Raw genomic sequence first — 19,993 nt, 5'->3', positions numbered from 1 at the left:
GTCTGTTCCACATTGGAATGCTACAGTGGGGAATTGAAATAAGTAAAAAAAAAATCTTTAATCTCTTTTTCATCCCCTGTTCTTCTTCCCTCCGCAGCATTCAAGCAGAAAATCAAGCCCCTTAGAAAATGAAGAAAGAAAATGGATGATGCACCCTGTAGCCCGAAGTGATGATGCTAAGGTACTATATTTCTACAAACTAAAAATATAGGGGACTAAACTAATACTTTTTTGAGAAGGGTAGGATCTTCCCCCCCCCCAGATTTTGTTATTAAAGATTCATGTGGTCATGTAGAAATAGGAATGTTTAATGAAGAAAATTTTCTTTAGATGAAACATCTGCAAAGTATTAATAACATAGAATGTGTTATTGACATGGTTTTATTCCTTAGGGAAACCTCTTAGACAAAAAATTATTGATTTGCCATTAAAATGAGACTGACTTTGACTTTCTTCTAATGCTGCCTCTTGACTTCATGGAGCTTTACCCAGAATGAATGGAGAATGTTGTCATAGTCAGAAATTCAGAACATGGTTGCTGGTGAACTTTTGGGGTTTGGTCATTATTGCCAGTTTTCAGAAGAGATGCCCACTTTGATCCCTCTGCACTTCCTCACAATGAAAGAACAGCTCTGGACACGTCTGCAGGGCCTCTGGCAGAGACAGAGTTGCATCAAACATGCAGCAGCTCTATCAGCGATGATTTTTGCTGCTGGCATTGTGCTAAGCTGCTTCAAAGTAAAACACAGGGGCTACAAACGAAAAGAAAACTTACTTTTGCTGACATTCTAAATGATGTGTGATTCAATCATCTATAGCTCATATATATTTGATTGGGCTTTTTTCGTGTGACCAGACCACCAAATGAACGAAAAACTACAGACATTGTTTTGCCTATGTATGTCACAACCTTATCAAACTGATTAATCAAACTGATCTGTTAACAGCATGCTGGCAGCTACTACAGATGGCTATTAGTGTACACAAGGTACAAACTGCCAGTGGGGTGTGAAACTTGCTGTAAAGGGCAAAGTAGCATAACCAAAACTGACATGGCATTCAGGTTTTCCTAATTTGCTCTGTGTGTCTGTGTGTGTATGCTGAACCTCAGCAACAGAATGTACTAAAGCAGGAATTCAGCTGTTGAGGGAAAATGATGACCCCATCTCCTTAGCAGTTTTGTAATGATTTAATGTATTCATCCTGAAGTTCTGTATTGGTTTAGAATATCCATGGCTAAAAGGAACCAACCCCTCTTCACCGCTAATGTAGTTACATTTGCATAAAGATTGTTAGAATCCAGCATATGTTTTAGAACATGCCTGAAGTAATGCAAAAAAAAAAAAAAAAAGATCCTGTGGCCATAATTTCCAGTGTACAGGGGGATATGGGACCCTTTCCACAGCTTCAATTCATTATTCTTGCCATAATTTCTTCCTGCCAGATGAACTTCTGAAAGCTGTTTGCTGTGTGCAAGCATTTAACAACAAAGACATTCTCAGGCACTCTTTATTTACCTCCTGGTTTTAAATATCTCCTCTCCTCTGTAATAAATCTTTAGTGCCAGAAAACTGGCACTAAAGGCACAGACTTGTCTAAACTGGCCAATTTCTGCCTCTTACAGATATTGAGTTTCCTGGGTAGCTTTTGGTTATTGCCTCAATTTTTGTAAGTCATAGCTCACACAGATAATCATTAGTAGAGAGCTATTAGAAAGGATAACATGCTTGTAGCAGACCTTGACTTCCAGGAGAAGTAAACAGGTATAAACTTTCCTTAATGCAAATGCTCAAACATTTGCTTAAGTACTTGTTTCAATTTGAGAGGGCTTTGCATAGCTGTATGATAAACTGAATAATTACTGGATTTGGTTTAGTAAAACATGCCTGGGGCTGTGAATGGAATTTAGCTGTTCCCTACCTATAGTGCAAAGTCAAATATGTTCCACTGCTAAATTTTTAGGAAAATGTAACAACAAATCACAATTGTGTGGAGCTGGCTCAGCCTGTGCTCTGATAATGCTGAGATCTTACCTCCCCTGTTTAAAACACAGCCACATAAAATATCATGTACCTTACATATGAATTTCTGCAACAGTGATTAATTTATTTTTCAGTTTGGGAATACACCCATCCAGAAGCCAAGATATTTTATTCTTTGTAGCCTGATGAAGATAAGTGCCCTTTTTTTTGGCATTTAGCCCACTTGTTTTGATGTGCTGTTTCTGTACCTCACAGCAAAAAGTGTTAGCATTTAACCAGTCAGCTCACTGAAGACATTCTGATACGATTCCTGGTCATAAGCTTGAGCTCATGAGCAAGCCTGATGGTTATATTAGGCACTGGCTTCTGTTTAACATGCCTGTCAATTACCCAGTGTTTTATAAAAACATTAATCTTGCCATTTTTTTGGACAACTTCATAGCCTGGAAATTACTGCATTTTTTTGTGCAATTTCCTCTGATGACCTTCATGTCTTTTATGCTTATAGACATGGAAATCATTTGAGAGGTTAAGCATGATGGATTCCCCACGGTCCAAAGCTCTACACACTTCAGCTGATGTACCATCTTGTCTCACTGATTTCTTGTACTTTGACCTTTTTATCAGTCTTTGACTTTTGTCACAGTAGCAGCACATTTGTATGTGCTTTCTCTTATTTCACTCAAGAGTTACTCCCTGTTATTTTAATTGAAGTCTCTCACAAAATATCTCCTAGTAATTTCATCATCTTCAAGCAGCTCTGCTCTATTTCACTTCAGATTTGTTTTTTTCAAATTTTGGCCTTTAGCTTTCATAACAGCTTCTGTCTTTGGCCACCCCTTCTAGTTGATGATGTTGCATTTCGTGACTTTACTAAGAATAACTGATCTATTTGTCTTCTGCCATTATCTGAACTCCTTGAGCTCTTCCTGAATACAAGTGACCACCTATTTCTTGACTCACTATATGCTGTGCCTTCAGTATTATTTTTCTGAATATCTTTTTGCAAATACACAAGTGGCATCATAATAAGTTTGGCCATTTTATAACTTATACAGATACTTGCTACTAGAACTGCAAACTAACACTTCCCTCTTCCTAAATCTGCCTCATTTTAATGCTATAATATTTTTTCATTAATGCTTTGCTCAGAAGTCCTTAAAAAATTCCCAATTATTTCATAACCTAACTCAAGGTAACTTTTCAAAATGCATATTACTTATAGATATACTATTTATACCTTCCCCTTTTGTTGAAGATACCCAAATTCAGGATCTGCTGATACCATATTTGTATGCAGATTAAGGCTCTTCACGTAGAAGTGGCAATAAATAGAAATACATAAACAGGGCTGTTTGCATTTTCTTTCCCCTGCAAAGCCTCATCCTCAGACATCCACTGCAGTCATTTTATGCTACTCCTACCAAACAGGACCTCTTACTACTGTAATTGTACCTCAGCTGCAGAACTTAATACAATCTGAAATTCCTTCTTTTCTTCTCTTCTGTTCCTAAACAGTGAGAGAGGGAGCCATCCCCAGTGCTGACTTACCTTTTGCATTCAGTCTCTTTAGTACAATCATAATTCAACTCTCTTTCCTTTCTATAAACTTGAGCTGTTGTGGTAAGTATTCCCCAACTGTTCCCACAGTTAGAGGCTCAGTATTTCCACCTGTGCTCCAGCCACAGTAAGCATTGTCTGTTTTCTCCTTCTTTTTGCTGATACCCTGCTTGCTCTAGCTGCTGCTAAGGGGACATGATGAGTAGGTTCTCTGAAGATGTCAAATCTTTCAAGCATATGTGATTGTCACAACTTTCACAGACCCAGATGGTCTGGCCTGGCACCTTCAACAAGGAATTTGAGATAGCCTTCTTTGAGATTAAGGACTGTAGTCAAAACTATTCCATGTCCATCAATCAGATAACCATCCTTGGTAAGGAAAACCTCTGTTGCCACAAAGCAAACTAGGAGTGTTTGTCCAAAGCCATGTGTTGTGGAGTCCTGAGACATTCCCTGAGGTTCTAACATTCATCCTTAGTCATCCCTCTCTCATGAAAATTATTGTTTTAAGAACAAGCAAGAAAACTTAAAAAGACAACCCTCTCCCCCTCCTCTCACCAAGCACTGCATTAAAAGAAGAATTTTTGTGTAGGCCTTGATTCTACCTACAGCAATAGACAGGCTGCTGGCCGATAACAAACCAAATTTGAAGCAACTCTGATTTCTGGATTCACTGAATTTTATCTTCATATTGACTGCTGATGGTCATGTGTACAATTTAATGTTACTGGCTAAATGAACTTTTTCAGCTTATTTACACCATCTTAACTTTCCTGCTCATCCTCTCTTTCCTCACCTCCTCTTTGTGCTAGATAGCTACAGGCCTTAGGGGTCAATGAAGTTTGTGAAGAAAATGCATCTTGCTGCCTATTATATTTTTGCTGTGATTTTGCCAATTCGAAGAGACAACTTTAGCAGAACCTTGGTTCTTTTCAGTGTTTGGTTGCATTACAGTCAATACATTAAGATACATCTCTTTTTTTTTTTCCAGCAGGAAGAGATGTCACCTTACTCCTTGCTAACTGTAAGAATCATAAAGTTGAAAAATGCTCAGCAGGCAGATTTCTGTAAGTACCAGATTTTTTATTGATGTTACACCATTCTCAAATTACGGTATCAGCTCCTGTTTCTGCTAGATATTGCACAAATCCAAAACACTAAAGTTATAGTAGCTAAGAAATCACAGTTGAAGGCAATTTATGCCACACAAGAACTATTTGCAGTATCAGAGGTTTATTTGGTTATTGGGTTTTTTTTCCACATTGTTTATCTGACAAGTTGGCTGTTTCAAGGGCTTGAAAGTACCTTAACACAGTTTAAACGTGCAGATGTTTATATAACATATCTGTGACAAATGCATAGAACATTGAGCTGGCATACTTACACACCAGTCCCTCTTAGTTCTTTGGTTGTCCTGAGCACCATGACATCAGCTGACTCTTGCCCCCCAGAGAAAAATATCTAACAGGAATCTTTTGGGGACTGTGGTACATGGTACATGCAAAGTGTTCTGAAAATGTGTGATACTTGGACAGCCCTTGCCTGGTGGTTCACATTCCCAGAGATTTTTCTCTGAGAATTTTCTCCTGCCATTACTACGTGTGTCTCATGAACTTGGTACATCAGGATGATTACATGCTTTGCCATATCCCTATACCATACTGTTCTTCCTCCTCTTGTTTTGCATTTTCTTTCCTTTTTGGGAGATCATGATAAAGTTTGCTGAAGCCATAAAATCCTGCAGATAAAATTTCTTACCATTCCTTCGTATTTCACTCACTTTGTTGTTTCAAGACCATGGATGTCCATGTCACCCTTGTCAATTTTCTAGTCAAGTGGAAAGAAGTGGTCTGTTTACATTGTCTGTAACATTGGGCTGCAGAAAATAGAAGGAATATTATAGCATAGCAGAAAAGGTCAAATTAATTCCTATTCCTTTTGAGAGCTATGAAACACTGCATGTATGTGCACCTTCATTCCTTTGAACTGTTGATTTAATTTCTCTTAGTATCACCTTTGATCCAGAATGAAAATTGAGCCAGATAAGAACCATGATTCAGCTGCTTATGCAAAGAGATTGCACAAAGTAAAATGATGCTGCATTCTCAGAAAACAGTATTACAGCTGTGACCTTGTCCTCCATCCTGACGGCAGGGAGATTTCTGAGAAGTCTCAGTGAGTTGTAGACATTTTGAGAATTCCTAGTATCACCAAAATGTACACCCCAGGAGTAGAGCTCAAGACATGTGGGCTCTGTTTTTAGTTCTGTTCATAGATCTATTGCATAAGAAGTTTAGGTACATTTATACATCAAAACATTCTGTGCCTCTGATGCCCTGTCTACAAAACCGAGTATCTTCTCCAACACCTTTTGTTTCTCTCTCATCTATTTAGGTGATGTGCTCATTTTGAAACTCCTACTATTGTAGAGAGATTTTAATTTAAGATGTTAGGTAAGGCCTAGAAAGAGTGGAAAGTATTTTCAGATTCTTTTGTTAGTTACCAGTAAATAAGGCTTGGGGACCAGTTGTGAAGAAAATTGTCTTCTCTTTCTGTCAGTAATTCCCCAGCTACTCTGCAAGCCTGTTTGAGCCTGTTTCTTAAGGATGCCATAGAATGAAGCACTGTAGACCAGGATGCCGTTGAACAAGGAAGATAAACAAACATCAGATAGGTTTTTGTTGACTAAGCAGCAACCTATCTCTGCTTTCAAAGTTGAAATCTCACAGGAAAAATAGTGTGATACTCTGGAATTTAAAAATTTAAGTACAATTCAAAAAAGATACATTGTAGTTTTCAAGTGTTTGATTTTGCACTGCTATTGATGTTCTTTTAGCTTAGCATTTTAATTTAACATTTGAATGCATTTGAAGTATCAGAAAACTAAAATAACTAGACATGCTACTATGTGATAATGAGAATAATAAAATTATATTTAGCTAGCCTTTTCTCAGCAATATGATCTTTCCCCTGGAAAACTGATCAGAAGCATCTGATACAGATGCTATCTGACTGTGAGATATCTGTAGAATACTAACAATTTTTGTAATAACATATTTCAGACTTCCCTAGATTTTCAGTTTCCCTGTATCAAATCCAGGAGCAAGCCACCTTTTCAATCAAGTGCAGCCAATTCTGACTTGCTTTTTCTACCTGAATGCTGGCTTCCCATCTTTTTCAGCATGTGCAGTGCTCCATTCCATTATTTTCTCTCTGCTTGTTGCAAATGCAGTCACACCAGATCATTTGGTCATAGAGTTTCTACATTTTTCTTGACTTACTTGCCAAATCCTGGCTTCATGGAACACCACTTCTGTATATTTCCACTGATATTCCCCACAAGCACATGCAGCCAACTTAATCTTGGCTGTTTTTTTTTTTAAATATGCACGTCAAGATCCATGGGAAGTGTGTTTCACAAGCCTGGGATGAAATCCAAGCTTATCCTGAAATCTGGTGTTACACCTTTGCCTGTGTTACACCTCTGCCAGACACACATGCTGATAGAGTTTGGCACACAAATAAAAAAATTAAACCAAAAGGAAAACAGTTCACTCCTCCTGAATGGGTCAATTGGCCCCTTTCATAACCCTGCTGTCCCACACTTTTTGCAGTCTCCTCTATATGAGTGATGCTCCTCTCCAGCATGTGCTTCATGCTACAAATAATTGGTTTCTGTCTTGTCTTATCTTACCATGCAAATGCTCTTGACAGACCTGGGCTAATTATTTTGCACTGTACTCCTAACTAACCTTTATGCCAATTAGTAATCATGGGTCAGACTCAAACATTTCTGGCACTCCCTGATCTCACTGTGGGCACTGGAGAGAAAGGCACCCAGATAAGATCACTTACACTCATCCTGCTCCCCTGCAGGCACTGAGTGTCATCACCAGGCTCCAGTGCTCTATGCAGAAGGTGGTATGGGGACTAGAAAGGAATAAATTCCATTAAAGTTTGAGTCTCTTGCAGTCTGGTGCCTATTTTGCAGTGGATTTCCCCCCCTCAGTCCAAGACTGCCTGCAGCCTTTGGTAAAACAATGACTTTTTAGGTCATTGGTGTGTCCATTTGCTCCTTCTCTGCTGGAAGTCAGTGCTGGTGCTTTTACAACAGCTCATGTTTCCTAACTCTATTCATGGTGTCACTTCTACACAGCTCCCCAAATGTGGGAGGAATATCTGGTCAAGATGAGATGGCAGGGAAAATAGTCTATTAGCTTCTTGTCTTGCTGATGATACCCCTTCCAGTCTTTCCCAAAAGAAAGGAAAAGGAGCTGGGTAGTGGGAGAGGAGGACCATGGTGGCACAGACTCTCCAACACCTTCCAGTTGCTCTCCTTAAACAACTGAGGTATTGGGTGGCCACACAGAGCTGCACCAAGCTCCCAGCCTGGCCCATTGTCACCGTCATCAGTGTTTGTTTGTCCTATGGCAGCCTCTAAACCCCGTGGCTGAAGCTGACACCTGCTCCATAGAGAGAGGATCAGTGAGGGGATCTGCCTTATCTGGCTTGCCTGCAGCCCAGGCACCAAGAGAGGGGGATTTGCCCTGAGGCAACAGAAGAGGAAGCAAACTTCTTCCAGATCCTTAGCACAGGTGAACAGACCTGCAGTTACATCATCTCTCCAGCACTACTTAGTGCCATGTGAAAGAGCAAAACTCTGCTGGGCTCCACTGGATCTCACCTGAAAACCTGAGTGAAGAGGTCTCTGTGACAGTACTCCTGTCTGAGGCTGTGGCAGCCTACATGGGTACCAGCTGATTCCACATTCCAAGAGATGACCTTTGCTGTTGGAGTGCATGTTCAGGCTTGTTAGCACAGATGAGGTGAAGAGGGGTGGTGTCAGGTCTGGCTCGACCCTCAGTGGTGCTGAGTGCTTGCAATGCTCTTCCTGGACTGCTGGGGTGAATTTGAGCTGTGTCCCGGTAAGAAATTACCTGGAGTGACCTTCAGGTTGACAGGTGCTTTTTTTTCTGGGACACAGTAATGTCCCTGAGAGGTCTTGCCAGATCAAGAGGCTGTCAGAGCTGAGGTGGGAAATTTAGCATTGGGCGGAAATGTGACTGCAATCCAGTATATTTTTTACTGTAGAAAACAGGCACATGTGGAAACCTTCTCAGCTGTGAAACCTGTTAGTCTTAGCTGTCAGAACAATCACTCCTCTCCCTCAACTCTTCCTTCTGTTTTCAGATCTTCCTTTGGCTCCAGACCTCCCTTTGACTGAAGAGAGATCTCACGTATTTAAAAAAGAGGAGCTCAGAGACTTTGTCCTCTAAGGTCTTATGAATTTATTTTGTAGAAGCTTTTATATTATCCCTTCAGAGGAAATGAGTCAGTTCTGCAACAGTACACTTGCAAATCAGAGTCATTCTCCAGAGACATTAAGGGTTATTTTTGCTGCAGAAAATAAGTGAAAAGAAAAAAAAAAAAAATAGAGAGATTACAGCTAGTGCAGGTGATACAAATGGCCCTGTCCCAGGAAAGCAGGTGGTGCCAGTGAGAGCATAGTGGTGCAGGAGGTGACCCAGGGTATGAAACTTTGAGCTGGGACTGCAGCAGGTACTGCACTCACTGAACCTGCTCCAGGGAGAAAATCCTACTTGGCCACTGGACTTAAAGGGCTGGACTGGGTAAAGGGCTCACTCACAAGGGGACTCTGTTTATCCCTGGTCAAAGACATCACTGATTAGGCACAGTTCACCTAGGAGCTTTTGTTATTTCCACAAGTAAGCCACAGAGAGCAATATTGTGCTTACAAAGGAGTGTTGCACCAGGATACTGGTAGAGCTCTTAACCGAGTCCAAATCCCCTCTCAGACAGCAGTAGGAGGTAAATCCTCAATACTGCTTGTATTGTCCTAAGCTGGTGAGGGAAAATGTTCCCAAAGATCATGTCCAGCAATTGAGAAATGGGAGCAGTTCTCCTCCTCCTCTTAGATGAACTGTAGTAAACTAGGATTCAGGGAGAACCTGTCTGTGCAGGTGAAGAATATTTCACTAGGAGAAAATTTTTTCTTCATTTTGGTGTTACGAAATGCAGTAACAGGACAGATGAGATTTTGTAGTTTACATTCATTGTTCCTATGAGACTAGTTTTTCTTACATGCTTTGCTTTCCAGTGCTTCAATTTTCTCCTTACTTGTGATGGAGAGGAGTGATTTTGGCACGACAGTTCATCTCAGGTACACCTCACATGACTGTACTCTCACAGAGTACATAGCTGCAGTTCTGAACTACTTTCTTTTGGTCTTGTATTTTTAACTGATCTTTAGCTCTAAGGCAGAGTTGAGAAGCAGTCTCACCATCATAAAAATTGAATCAGAAGCTACAAATTGGAAAAGGACACCAGGGTCACTTAGTGCTGACTTTCAGAGAGGCTGTGAGTTCAGCTGTCTCAGCATTCACATGAGGTGATATTATGTCATCAGGGAAGTTGCAACACGTGCACTGAAGTAAGGGCCTGGCGTGGCATGAAACTGCTAACAAAGCCCAGCAACTGCATTACAGCTGGAGCAAGAAGAAAAAGTAAATAGAATTTTTTTGTATTAGCTCTCAGGTAGCAGTGAATAAACTGGAACATTTTCAGTAGCTCTCTTGTATGCTTTTGGGGGGCATAAGAGAGAGCAATGCAAGGTGATTAGTCATTTCAAGGGCTGCCATGTAATAATGGTATCATAATTATCATAGTATTCAGCAGACATTCAACTGTCCTTTTTTATTTATCTCACAGTTTAGCCTCAGTTCAAGTGAACTGCCACTTCTACAGAAATACATAAGCTCAGTTAGAACCACAGCATGGGAATACTGTCTGTAAAATTAAAGGAAAACATAGAAAACCACAGGAATCCTATGGAAAACAATAACCTCCCTCCACATTGGTAGGGACTGTAGGTGAATTGTGGCAAACCCAGATGTGGTGTAGTCCCCTTTCTTCACAGGAAGAGAATGTACTTTGTCCTAGTGCCATCACCTCACCCCATCTTCAAGGTCAAATTTGCACACAGGAGTTACTAACACTATTATGTAATTTATTTGTCTGTGACCAACTAGCCTTGTTACAGCAGAATCACACAAAGTGGCTGAGGTGTGAAGGCACTTCTGGAGATTGTGTAGTCCAGACCCCTGCCATAAACAGGATTGGCTTCAGTAGGTTTTTCAGAGCCACATCCATTGAACGTCTGCAAGGGTAGAGACTTCACAACCTTTCTGGGCAATCTGTGACGGTGTGTGCTGGTGGTGTTTACAGTGTCATGGCAAAAATTAAATTTTTACTTATGTTTCAGTGGGATTCCCTGCATATTGGTTTGTGTCCATTTACCTCTCACTGGGCACCACGGAGGAGGGTCTGACTCAGACTTATTAATTTTCCTCTCCCCTAATCAGGTATTTACACAAATTGATAAGACCCCGTAAGCCTTCTCTGCTTCAGGCAGAAGAGTCCCAGCTTCTCCCCATAGAGAAGATGATCCATTCCCCCATTCTCTTTTGGACTGTTTTGTTCAGCTCACTCCAGCACATCCTTACCTCTCTTGTACTGGGGAACTCAGGGATGTGGCCTTGTCAGCGCTGAGCAGAGAGGAAGGACCACCTTTCCAGCTGCTGGCAGCACTCCTGATGCAGCCCAGGAGGCTGTTGGCCTCTCTTGCCACAAGGATAGCTCACTGGCTTCTGCTCAACCCTGCACAGAGGCTTTTCTGCAGAGCTGCTGTCCAGCTGGTCAGCCCTCAGCCCATCCTGGGGCTGGGCTTTTGCCTCCTCCTGTGAAGGACTTGGCATTTCCCTCAGTGAATTTCATGAGGCTCACGTTGGCTCAGTCCTCCCACCTGGCCAGGTCCTTCGGAACGGCAGCACAGCCTTCTGGTGTGTCAGCCACTCCCCAAGCTCTGCTCCACCTGCAGACTTGCTGAAGCCGAGCTCTGTCTCATCGCTCACGTTGTTAATACAGATGTGAAACAGCCTCTGGGGTACACCAGCAGAGACTGGCCTCCAACTGTACTTTGTGCTGCCAACCACAAGCACTTGATCCTGCTAGTTAAACCAGTTTTTAGTCCATCCCTCTTTCCATGTAGCTATCCTGTACTTCCTCAGTTTGACAAAGAGTTTTTAATAGCTGATTTTACATAGTTATGAAATCAATATACATACTGAACAGTGATTTTAGAAAGTAGCCTCATGAAGATATTTTGCCAAAGAAAACACCCCAGAAAATCAGTAAATTCCAGATAAAACAGTAATAAAAGACATTCGTAAGTGCTGCAGCTGTCCATTCATGGTTACCTTGGAGATTTCACACTGCCAGCTTTCTCAGTTCTGCCACAAGTCTTATTTTTTACAGTGTGTGATGAAAAAAAGAAATTTAAAATAAGGGCAAAGCATTTTGGTTTTCAAGACTTTTCTTTAAGAAAAAGAAAGGAAAAGAAAAGAACATGCCTTTGCAAGTACAGCAAAAATATAGAAGTATGTCCTTCCTACACCCTAGGATAGCTTGAAACAGAAAGGGAGAGAAATTATGTCTTAAATCAGTTCAGAAATGTTATTTTCTGAATTACATCCCCCCCCATCCACTTTGGCAGTTTTGGAGGTGCTGGATTCATGTTTTTGAAGCGCTTGAGATTGGCAGTTGTGTGTGCATTACTGAGAGGAGGGATGGCCCAGATGCCCTGAAGCCACATTTAGTTCTTGGCTATTGCACAGGCTCTGTAGATCAGAAGCAGTGATACCATTTATCAGGATGAGTACAACACAGCTCAGCAGGCTGTCAGTGAGGGAAGGACTTCCAGTTATCAGACAGATCAACAAGCACAGCCCTCCCACTGCTAGTAAATTAAGGATTGTACTGGTAATTGCCAAAGTCAACATATTATCCTGTCACCTCCACTATGTTAAAAGCTGAGACTCTGTTGTCAGTGGTAATAATTTCAAAGACAGGCAATCTACTTCCTTCTGGAGAGAAAACTCCTGACAGTGTCAAGAAATTCCTTCAGGATACAGCATGAAGTGTTCCATGAGGATCTCCCTAATTGACAGGCATCTTCCCCTGAGGATGTCACAGTCACAGGGTCTCTGGATTTCAGGCAACACCTTAGTTTTAGGCAAAATATCCCAAAGCAGTGTGTTCTGCACACAGACATGGGGATGAACTCACTTCTGTGATGCTCACAGAGAGTAGGTGCTCTTCTCCCTGCTCTTGAGGTGGGTCTCTCTGTTGACTGCCACAGCACCAGACTCCTCCTCTGGCCAAAGCCTATGTTTACAGAACAGGATGGATCAACCCTTCTAGCTGCCACTGGAAAAGTCCTGGAAAACCTCCTGTCCAAGGTCTGAGAATCTCTTTGGTGTTCACTTGGTTCAGGATCTATGGGAGACGGTAACTCAGAGCCAGTGCAGCCTCACTCCGCTCCCTCCATCCACAAGATGCAAATCCTTTCTGCCACTTCACTTTTCCTGGGAGGAAATGTGAAGTAGGATCTAGACTCCTCATCTTTCAAGCATCAGGAAACTCCAGGAAAAGGCTCCAGCTCCTACTGAGCTCCTGAAGCAGCAATTGTACTGCTGGTAGGCCTCTCCCTTCCTACCCCGCCTAGGGAGACGAGGATCAAGGTCACAGGAGTAATTAATTTTCTGTCATAAAGAGTTAATAACCAGCTATGTCAGACATCTACTATCTGAATCAGACTTAAACCTGATTCTTTTGGTGTTTCTCACAAAGTTCAATTGCTACAGAGACAATTTATGAGTAATCCCTCTCAGGGTCTGAAGTTAATACTGTGCTGCCTCTGTCATGGTTTTGCTTGCCAAACTTGTTGATATGGAGCAATACAAGACTCCTGAATATACACACTACTCTATTTGCTAGCTAGGATTGTATTCTTTTCTTTGAATGTGTAAGATTATGCATAATTGTTTGAATACACTGCTTATTAAAAATAGTGTTGAGAAGAACAAATTAATTTTATCCAGCTGTGTGATTTCTATCTTCCTGGTTTGGCCAATGTTTATCAGAAAGAACTGGCCATCTCTCACCCATGTTTAAACCATAGAACATTTCAGTGTCTCCACTGCTTGTATCATGCCTCCTCTGCCAGATACTTTGTGCCTGTGTTTCTACAGTAAGCCAATCTGATTGCTATGTGAGGCTCTGGTTGCCAACAGCTTCAGATGAAATATTCCACACCAAAACCATCAAAAACTGCAGAAATCCCGTGTGGAATGAAACTTTCTACTTCCGGATACAGAGAAAAGTCAAGGCAAGCAACTCAAAACTTCTCTTTTTCATCTAATCTCTGTGCATGTCTTTCAGTTTAGCCCAAAACCCCTAAACTAGAAATATCTTCTAGTGCATTTCTGAGTTTACTTAAAATTCCCCACACAAGCTGAAGCAAAGCAACTCTGGCTTTGCTGGAATCCAATTTGCTCCTAGCAGATAGCTGTTATTATTTACATATGGGTAATGAGAGTCTGACCTCGTTGGGGAAGGCTGATGGGACCCATGACAACACAGAAAAACTGAAATGAAAATATAAAATTACACTGTAACAGAAAAACACATCTTTTTCTGAAAGGACATGATGCCAAATTCTTATATGATAAAGATCTTAACTCAGTTTGGTGCTGATAACTGAGCTACACTGAAGTACCTGTGAACAGGTAGCTGAAAGCAGAAGGTCCAAGGACCTAGAAGGGTGATTACTGATATGAAGTTATCTCTATTGCCCCTGCTGATATGAAGCAATAGAGGACTTTTGGTAATCCATATTCCTCCCTAAAAAGATTCTCATTTTTTATGAGATCTACTTAAAAGCATGACAGCTGACCCAAAAGAGATGTCAGTTCAGCTTTAATTGATAAGACTTGGTTCTTTATACTTGCTTTCTCACTCTCCCTTTCACACTTTTCATCAATTGTTTTCTGTTTCTTCTCTGTAAAGCAGACACTAAGCCTGGAAGAGCTGCAGAATGCCAAATTTTGTGTATGCTATACATGCTAGTGAATTGGATATTTTTCATTTCTTTTCCTAGAATGTTCTGGAAATTACTGTTTCTGATGATGACATCATTCATGATGATGACCATGCAATTGTGCTTTTTGATGTAGCTAAAATCCCCCTCGGGGAAAGAGTTTTTACAGCATTCCCACTACCCCCAGAGGTAAGAGCTGGGTCAGACATTTAGCAGAGCTTGATGTCCATTCTCTCCCCTCTGTTAAAGAGGTGTACTGTCTCCTGGTTTTACCACCAGGACTAGCTTGGTGGTAAAGATGTAGTGAAATTTATTAACATCCTGGAAACTGTACATCAGTGACAAAATGGATGGCCTTCTCAAATTCCTGTTGGTTTCCTTTGGCACAGGTCATGGCCAAATTCGCAAACCCCAGAGCAGATGCAATTTTAGGGAAGCTCTGTGCTTTCAATAGTCTGATAGAAAATAACAGATTATCTAATCCTCACAAAGACTATAAAAACCAAAGCAATGCAAGCACAGGGAAATGGCCTGTTTCCACAATATTTCCCTAAGCACTAAGCCTTAGCATATCATGTTCAGCACAGGGAAGCTGGCAGAGAAGAAAGTGTAAAATAGATTTGTTAGGGAGATTTACCAAACACCCTTCATTTTTCAAGTACAACTGAGTTCCCTGGGGAAGAAAAAGCTGCCTCTGTCATTTAATGCTGATAATAGCAAGTGAAAAAAAGCATATTTTTACTGAATAAATATAAAGGACACAGTGCTTGCAAAAATTAAAGTCACTTTGAAAACCTCTACACATGCTACTTGAGACAGCTTCTTTTTTTATTTTCAGGGGAAGGAGGAGCTGGAAGTTGAGTTTGTATTGGAGACCATGTGAGTAAAACCCCATTACTGTTGGCAGCTTGGAGTTATGCATTAGGGCAGGGAAACCTTTTGTAGGTCCAGTACCACCTTAATAGCCAGAAACAAGTATTTCCAGACTTAATATGTGCATTAAAAAATCATTATATGAAAGAGAAAGTGCCATGATGCAGAGAAGAGTTGAGAATTTTTAATTCTGTGTCTTTTTCTTAAGACTTTTGACTGAAATAGTTCAAAGTTGGCTGGCAAGCCCCACTGCAGCAAGTCTGCAGATTTACTGGACAGTGTTCTCTGGGAAAATCATGGCTGAGGAGAATGCTGCTACCCAACTTGTGTCATGCCTCTGCTACTAAGGCTGTTACAAGGACTTTCCAGGTGCCTTACAGCAATTTAATAATTTCTGCTGGGTCATTATGTGGCATCTAGTGTCAAGAGAGTATACTTACAGAAATCACAAGAAGGAGTAATGAAAAAAATAGTAATAAAAAATTTAGAGAGACTAATGTGTCCTGCTCAGGACAGTATCCAGAACATATTGTTTATAAAATACATATTATTTGTTCTTGTTTTCCAGCCAGGGTCCTCCTGAAACCATCATCACAAATGGGGCAATAGTGGTAAAATAATGTTTTGTTCTTTTGTATTCTTTCCCACATCATTCCTTACCACAGCTGACTATAATGTCAGTGAGGGAAACATTGCAAGTCTTCATTCTTTAGTGAAACTTTCTCTTAGGAGCTTTATCTTTAGGGAGAACAGCATGATCTTAGAGGTGCCTTCTGACTATTATAATTTTCCCTTGTTTTGTCTGCATCCATTGAAAATGACAATGTGTTTAGCATAGCACCATCCTCCCATGTGACAATAAATTAATTCTCACATTCACTGTGTCTGGCAAAAGTGTCCAACACAGCTGGCCTCCCCCCTTCAAGCAATGACCTTTCCTACAAGGACCCTTTCAACATCTGCCAGCACTGCTGGCGAGATGGCTGGATGAGCTATCTAATTAGATAACTCATTAGATAATAATTATCTAGTGAGTTATCTAATCTGTCCTCATCACACCCACCATAGTGTCGTGAAGAAGCCTGTTTGGAAGTTCACTTGGACAGCAGGAGGCAAAAGAAGCGTTTTTCAGGTAAGATTATTATTTCTTAAAATAAATATTGGTGATTTTACTGTCTCTAACAAGGCTTGGACATTGCATCAGCAAAATACTAAGGCTTTAATTGATCACATTTAAGGTGATTTGTAGAAAATTTACAGTAGGAAATGCTACCAGTCCTGCAGCAGTTCAGGGCTCTGACTTCATGGGGAGTCTTGTGCCAGACTAGAAACAACTAGAATCAGATGATTATAGAGAAGATAGCTAAAACCCATGTTGAGATTCTGCAAACCTCTGCTGCAGTACTGCTAAACCCTGAAGAACATAATTCCTCAGGTATTATAGCTATAATATAGTGTTAACTTTGCTCAGGATCGCTGTCACTTCAGCTTACACATGTGCACAGAAACACCTCATTTTTTGCAGGGGTTAGCCACTCAGCAGCTGGCTCCTGCCTGACCCTGGTCAAGATTCAGAGTCTAGAAGCTCCTCTGCCCACATCCCCTGAGGGGCTGGATCTGGTAGGCAATCTCAGAGCATGCATAATGCACACTGGCAGGATTAGCTGAACTATTCATATAAATAGGGTCATCTGCTGCTCATAAGAGTCAGATCTTATTTTAGGGGACTGAGAACTTCTTCAGCTCATTATTTGGCCTGGGATGAAGATGATTTACCACGCAAAGTACCTGGTTGTATTCACTGTGTCATGATGAAACTGCAACAGAAAAGCAGCAATCTAAAATTTAGTGCCATCCATGTCACATTCCCATCTGACTCCTTGCTCAGCACACATAATAATGATACAGTCTCCTGAAATGTTTGGGGTTTGGATCACTTTTAGAAGATAGCTTTCCAAATACAAAGGAAGAGGAGAAGGAATTTGTTCAAAGCTACCTTTTGCTTGCCTCTTTTTTTCCCATCTCTCTTTTTTTACAACTAAAAGTAACTTTGTGTATGCATTTTATCTCATTGTTTTAGAGAATGAGCTAACATTTACAGTGAGAGGATCCTTTGAAGAAACTCAGACAGTTTCAGTGGGCTGTGACTCCCGCTCTCCTCTCCCAGATCCCACTTTCTTCCACTATGCCAGATACAAGCAACCCTCCCTGGATGTTGTCCTCAGAAAGAAGAGGAAGCTTCCCGCCTTTGTACGTTACCCCAGAACATGGTAGACAACACAGGCACTTCTATGACCTGACGTTTATGTGTGAGCAGGGAGCAAGAGGAGAACATTTCTGTTTTAACCAAAAAGCACTCCACGTTCCTTTTCAGTGTGCTTGCATGTCATGTGGGCCAAGGAGGAGAAGTGTTCCCTTGACAATCCCTCTGAAATCCCTTCCCTCCGAGCGGGAAGTAGTTGGTGAGGTGAGTGTCTGCTGTCCCTAGGGAATCCTTTGCAAGCTTTTTAAAATTCTTTCTGATTTGCATGAAGCAGCAACCAAGGGCTGGTTCTCCTTTTACAGAGACAGTTGTTTTCTAACCTCCCTCCAACCTACGGTAATGCATTGTGAAATGAATTATTTGAAGCAAAATAAAGTGGGAAATCCACGGGAAAAGGGGGAAGAAGAAAAATATCTAAGCTGTTGTTCGTGCTCCTTGTGCTGTCCATGTACTTAACCAGGCTGGAGGTGACTGGGTGCCACTGGGACAGAGTGGTGAGGGCTGGCACACTGCTCCAGGAAGCAAACCTGAGCCACACGTCTGGGGTGCTCAGCCTCTCGGGCTTCCCCTTGTACCTGACACTGTAATGTGGGAGGCTCTGGTTTCAACACCCATCTTCAGCAGTGGATCCTTCCAGGGAGGTGAGCTGTAGCACTGCAGCTCCTCTGGTATTTATTTGTGTAGCTAACTAGTACCAGGCAAGCTACACTGAGTTTTAAGAGAGAGATAACATGTGGACTACAGATGATAGTGTACTAAAGTATTATCTGTTAAATCAGTGCACATCTCTGGTTCCTATTGAAATATTGAGAAGAGATCTCAGTTTTTGGAGATTCAGAGTTTTGTAGGTATACTAATGACCCAGAAGATCTGGGTCTCAGTCTGAGTGGGGGAAAGGGACTATTCTAAACAAAATATCAATATTCATCATTTTACCTTTTCAATTTTCAGCACAGAAAATTTGATTTGCTCCTTAAGGTGAAAAAATGGTAAGACACCTGTTTTCCCCTTGGTTCTTTGTATTTAGATAGTTGTAAATCAAGTTCCAATCCCTTTGTTACTACTCCCTCTGTCCTGAATGCTGGTCCATCCTTATTTCAGACCATAAAATAAAATACACTCAGTACATAAAGCAAAGATTTTTAGCAATAGAGCTTTTGTAATGGGACAGAATGTTAAGAAAAGGTTTTATAAAGAAAACATCAATTTTCTATTCATACTGTGCTGCAATCAATATTACATGGCAAGGGCTACTGTAGACACCCTGATACCTCTACTATTTATTGCCAAATGCAGATTCTCAATAAAAGCGACATTTCAAAACTGATTGAAAAACCATTTCTGTTTCCCAAAAGGTCTCTTTAACTGTTTTCTTCCACTAAAAGATCAAAATCAGAGTACCTGGATACTCTAAGATGTGAAAAAAAAATGAAATAATAAACTTATCTGCATTGATTGTTTTAATGTCTACTCAAAGAGACAAATGCAAATAAACTCAGTGAAGTGATTGCTTATTTCTAAACCAAGGAAGCGCACTGTATGTTTTGGAATACTGTTCAAGCCTTAGTAAAATTTATAAGATGGATATGTTACATTACGTTCCATATTGTAACAGAAGAGAACTTCCAGGAAAAGCAGATGCTTTTCCCATCAAGCTGTTTATTTTCAGTAAATATGCTATGAAATACACATACAGTTTACAGCCATCATTTTAAAACTTCCTCCTTAGAAGCCTGTGCAAGATTTTCACAGCAGCTTTCAAACCACAAACATAATGCTTACAAGCATCAGAAGAACATCTGATCATGTAAATCTGCAACTTCAGCAGACGTTTCACAGATACCTGTGGAAGTTCTCCCAGCTTTTAAAAGCCACCTTTGAAACGCTGCCCTCTGCAGGCTTCTGGATTCATGTCTGAGACGGAACAGCTGCTATTTGTAGCTATATTTAATTCCTGGCATCTTTGGCAGGGAGAAAAAAAAATCCTTTCAGTTCAAAAAAAATCCTTTCAGTTCAAAGGCAGATGGACTGTTTTTCTCCAAGAAAAAAACAGCATTTAATATCTTCCTCCTTTGCTTTACGTAGACCTGGTAGTGAAGGCATATCTATTTATGAAGTAAAGTAATTAAAATGCTGGCTTGGACTACAAAAGTGATGCATGATTCCTGATCCTTGCTGCAGCCAGGAAGACCTAGATGTGCGCCTGGGGTTTGATCTGTGTGCCCAGGAGCAGGATTTCATTCGCAAGAGGAAGAAGGTGGTTGCAGCTGCTTTGAAGAACATTCTCCATCTGGAAGAGGACTTGCAGGACGATGAGGTATCTGAGACATACTTATTCTCTGCTTTCTGCACAGATAA

The 19,993-nt window shown here is 40.9% G+C and overlaps 1 protein-coding gene across 4 annotated transcripts in view; it reads left to right on the top strand.

Moving 5' to 3' along the window:
• The window catches only part of LOC132328990 (cytosolic phospholipase A2 epsilon-like), a 37,754-nt gene that overhangs the window by 5,767 nt on the left and 11,994 nt on the right, over positions 1-19,993 (top strand). For 2 of the 4 annotated variants that reach the window (XM_059849519.1, XM_059849517.1), the window contains exons 2-12: positions 98-181; positions 4,537-4,609; positions 13,652-13,788; positions 14,560-14,688; positions 15,338-15,378; positions 15,941-15,983; positions 16,441-16,504; positions 17,453-17,622; positions 17,747-17,839; positions 18,587-18,624; positions 19,817-19,952. In XM_059849519.1, the coding sequence (XP_059705502.1) occupies positions 146-181; positions 4,537-4,609; positions 13,652-13,788; positions 14,560-14,688; positions 15,338-15,378; positions 15,941-15,983; positions 16,441-16,504; positions 17,453-17,622; positions 17,747-17,839; positions 18,587-18,624; positions 19,817-19,952 (960 nt within the window). In that variant the 5' untranslated portion in view covers positions 98-145. Of the gene's footprint in view, positions 1-97; positions 182-4,533; positions 4,610-13,651; positions 13,789-14,559; positions 14,689-15,337; positions 15,379-15,940; positions 15,984-16,440; positions 16,505-17,452; positions 17,623-17,746; positions 17,840-18,586; positions 18,625-19,816; positions 19,953-19,993 lie in introns of all 4 variants that reach the window. The other 2 variants (XM_059849518.1, XM_059849516.1) reach the window with 1 other exon arrangement.

The sequence above is a fragment of the Haemorhous mexicanus genome, chromosome 6 (assembly GCF_027477595.1).
Source record: "Haemorhous mexicanus isolate bHaeMex1 chromosome 6, bHaeMex1.pri, whole genome shotgun sequence".
In the NCBI taxonomy this organism is placed as follows: domain Eukaryota; kingdom Metazoa; phylum Chordata; class Aves; order Passeriformes; family Fringillidae; genus Haemorhous; species Haemorhous mexicanus.
This window is presented reverse-complemented; position numbering and strand designations above follow the sequence as displayed.